This window comes from Malus domestica, chromosome 17 (assembly GCF_042453785.1).
Source record: "Malus domestica chromosome 17, GDT2T_hap1".
Lineage (NCBI taxonomy): Eukaryota > Viridiplantae > Streptophyta > Magnoliopsida > Rosales > Rosaceae > Malus > Malus domestica.
The window spans coordinates 33,468,262-33,471,737 of NC_091677.1; the positions used below are offsets into that span (position 1 = coordinate 33,468,262).

Consider the following 3,476-nt stretch of genomic DNA (forward strand, 5'->3'; position numbering starts at 1 on the left):
GTGCATAGTAATAAATTTTGAAGTAGGATTCTCTTTTTTTTTTTTTTTTTTCTTTCTTTCTCGTTTCTCTTATTTGAACGGTCGTAGTTAAATCATGTTAACATCTTATATTAATTTTTTATAGTAAGAAAATGATACAATAAGAGAATGTGAGAGGAGGGGATGGAAGGAGAAATTTTTAGTTATAACGGGAATACAAGTGGTACACCACGTGTTTTAATAGAAATTGTGGGAAATTTTATTTTTTAAGTTATTAATTTTTTAACACATATATCTCAACATTTATATAGTGACATGTGGTGTACTATCTTGTATACCGATCACACTGAAAAATCTCTTGGATGGAAAGGAATGGAAAGGGAAGAGAATCTTAGTCTATAAATTTTAGCATGAGACTTGGGAGATTATGAGAATGGAATCGTTTCTGCCTTTATACGAATTGACAAGCAAATAATTAATTAGAAAGAACATAGTTGACTAAAGACGATAATATATGGAAAAAAAAGTTAATTATGATTAAAAAGAGAGGCACAGGTCACAGAAAAGATTATTAAACACCCAGGCATCTGCAAGTCTTGAACATATATCCAAGTACAAATTGCTAGACCATATACAATCCTTTATTAATACTCAAATTATTAACAAAAAGACCCGACTTTTGAGGTTAAACATTAATGAACAATTCAAAGACGAGACAAAGCAAGAATCTGCTGATCATTTCTGTATAGATCAACGGCGGTCTGCTGGCTTTCCGATAAGACGAATGTCTTTGCCTGATCCCTCAAAACGTTTTTGAGAACCTTGCCCATCGGATTCCTGGGCAGTTGGGGCAGAAACTCCACCTTCTTGGGCACCATGAAGTGCGGCAAGTTTTTCCGGCAGTAAGCGATGATTTCGGACTCAGTGGCGGCCCCCTCGGCGTTGCTTCGGAGAGCCACAAAAGCACACGGGCTCTCTCCCCATCGAGGGTGTGGCATTGCCACAACCGCTGCCTCTAACACCTTTGGGTGCCCGTGTAATATATTCTCCACTTCCACACTGCTTATATTTTCTCCTCCTGATATGATCACGTCTTTCAACCTGTCCTTTATCTCCATGTAGCCGTCGGGGTGTACAATCCCGACGTCTCCAGTCCAGAACCATCCGTTTTGGAACGCCTTCTCGGTCGCCTTGGGATCCTTGAAGTACCCTTTCATGACGCTACTCCCACGCAAAACAATCTCCCCCATGGTCTTTCCATCATGGGGGACACTCTCCATCGTGTCCTTGTTTTTTACATCCACGTCAGCAAGAGTCAAAATGCTTATGCCTTGCCTTGCCTTGAGCTTTGCCTGATCATCCCCAGGCAGCATGTTCCACTTGGCCTGCCATTCGCAGACTAAAGCAGGGCCTGTTGCCTCGGTCAGGCCATACGCATGGGTTACTTTAAACCCTAGCGGCTCGATCTTCTTGAGGAGAGGGGCCGGAGGAGGGGCTCCGCCAGTGAGTATCTGGACGGGCGTTGAGATCTCGCAGCGCTCGTGGGATTTGGCCTCGAGGAGGAAGTTGAAGATGATGGGGGCGCAGCACATGTGCGTCACCTTGTGGCGGTGAATGTTGCGGTAGATGTCGTAGGCGGTGGTGTTGCGGAGGCAGACGTTGGTGCCGCCGCGTGCTGCGACGCCCCACGTGAAGGTCCAGCCGTTGCAATGGAACATGGGGAGGGTCCACAAATAAACAGGCTCGCTCCCCATTTCCCAGCCCAAAACTAGGCTCATGGTGCTCAAGTATGCGCCTCTGTGGCTGTAAACAACGCCCTTGGGCTCCGACGTCGTTCCGGATGTGTAATTCAAAGCGACGGGGTCCCACTCGTCATCGACTGGAACGGAGACAAATCCGGGATTGCCCTTTTTGATGAGTTGCTCGTACTCCAACTCGCCGAGTCGAATGCCAGTGGGAGAGTCGATGTCGTCGATCACGATGACCAACGGCATGGATTTGTCGGCAGTATCGGTGGTGAGGATCCTTAGGACGTCACGTGCCAGGGGGACATATTGGTAGTCGACAAAAAAGACTTTGGCTCCCGAGTGCCGGAGAATGGAGGCGATGGTTTTGGCGTTGAGGCGGGTGTTGATGGTGTTGAGCACCGCCCCGGCCATGGGCACTCCGAAATGCATTTCGTACATTGCCGGAACATTAGGAGCCAATACTGACACCTGCCGGAGAAAAAAAAAACCCCAAAAGTTAACCTTATGATTAATATCTGTCCAACGATATTCGAGAAAAAAAAAACGAAGTTGTTGAAACTTTAAAAATCTTATTATACACTTCTCATAACTATATTTTTTTTTCTTGATATAAAAAATTTGAAGCGTATAATGAGATTTTTTTAACGCTAATAATAATTCCAAAAGAAAAATCAATTAAAATTCATAAGAAACTGCATTAGAATAAATGTTCTTAACCAGTTTCGAATACGATATCCGGATAAATAACGGGACTTACCACATCGTGTTTGACGACGTTGAGCGAAACGAGGGATGAAGCGAGACGGCAGCAACGGTCGTAGGTTTGGCCCCAAGTGAAGCGAGTGCATTCATAGATGACTGAGGTACGTTCAGCATAAAAGGCAGCAGCTCTCTTGAGAAAAGTTGTGGGAGAGAGAGCTGTGTAATTTGCATCACATTTCGGAAGCGTATTCATTGATTCAAAGGCCATTTCGATCGATTTTTGGGTAATTAAGCTGCTTGATTTGGTTAATTAGAGAGAGAGGGAGAGAGAGGGAGGGAGGGAGATGATGTGAATGACATGGGTGAGGGTGGATGAGTGGAGCAATATATAGGGAGTTGGGAATTGGGAGTTGTCAGGGTGGGAGGGTCCACGATACTTGTGGTGGGAGTGTTGGAAGTGGATCATGATGCTGCAGGATGCTGCCTGATGCTTGTGTGGAAATTACCAAGTTATTACTCAATTAGTTAGTCTAAAAGCAAGAAAATCGTTGACGTCCTTTTTATAAACTAATGGGTTTTCACACCTTCTATGCTGACCGGTATTCAATTATCGACAGATTTTTTTAATGTGACTGAAATATAGAGTGATATACTATGTGTCAATATATATATAGTGGGATATATACGTTAAAAAGTTAATAACTTAAAAAATAAATTTTTCACTACTTACATAAAAACATGTACGGTATCATTTGTGTTCCCGTCACAATAAAAAATTTCTCTCAATTATCCAAGCTGTTGTAATATTGAGTGGGTTTGTAGTGTGAGATTACTCACTAAAATTATATTATCTGAACACTCTGAGAATAAGACCCATTTGGTGACATTTTTCTGTGCATGTAATTTCTCTCTCTTACCAAAAAGTTGGAAATATAAAATAGAAAACGAAACAGGAAAATGTTGTTTATCTCCTGAACTAGTACTGTATCGGTAATTTACCCAAAATAAACTTTGTTGCCAATTTATTCGTTAATTTAGCAGGAATTC

General features: G+C 42.6%; 1 protein-coding gene across 1 annotated transcript; it reads right to left on the reverse strand.

Moving 5' to 3' along the window:
• Positions 1–498: 498 nt before the first annotated feature.
• On the reverse strand, positions 499–2,921 carry LOC103426220 (trans-cinnamate:CoA ligase, peroxisomal-like). Its single transcript, XM_008364313.4, has 2 exons — positions 2,485–2,921; positions 499–2,195 (listed from the first exon to the last, which is right to left on the reverse strand). Exons 1-2 carry the CDS (start codon positions 2,695–2,697, stop codon positions 684–686), a joined length of 1,725 nt encoding a protein of 574 aa, XP_008362535.2. The 5' UTR covers positions 2,698–2,921; the 3' UTR covers positions 499–683.
• Positions 2,922–3,476: the final 555 nt, after the last annotated feature.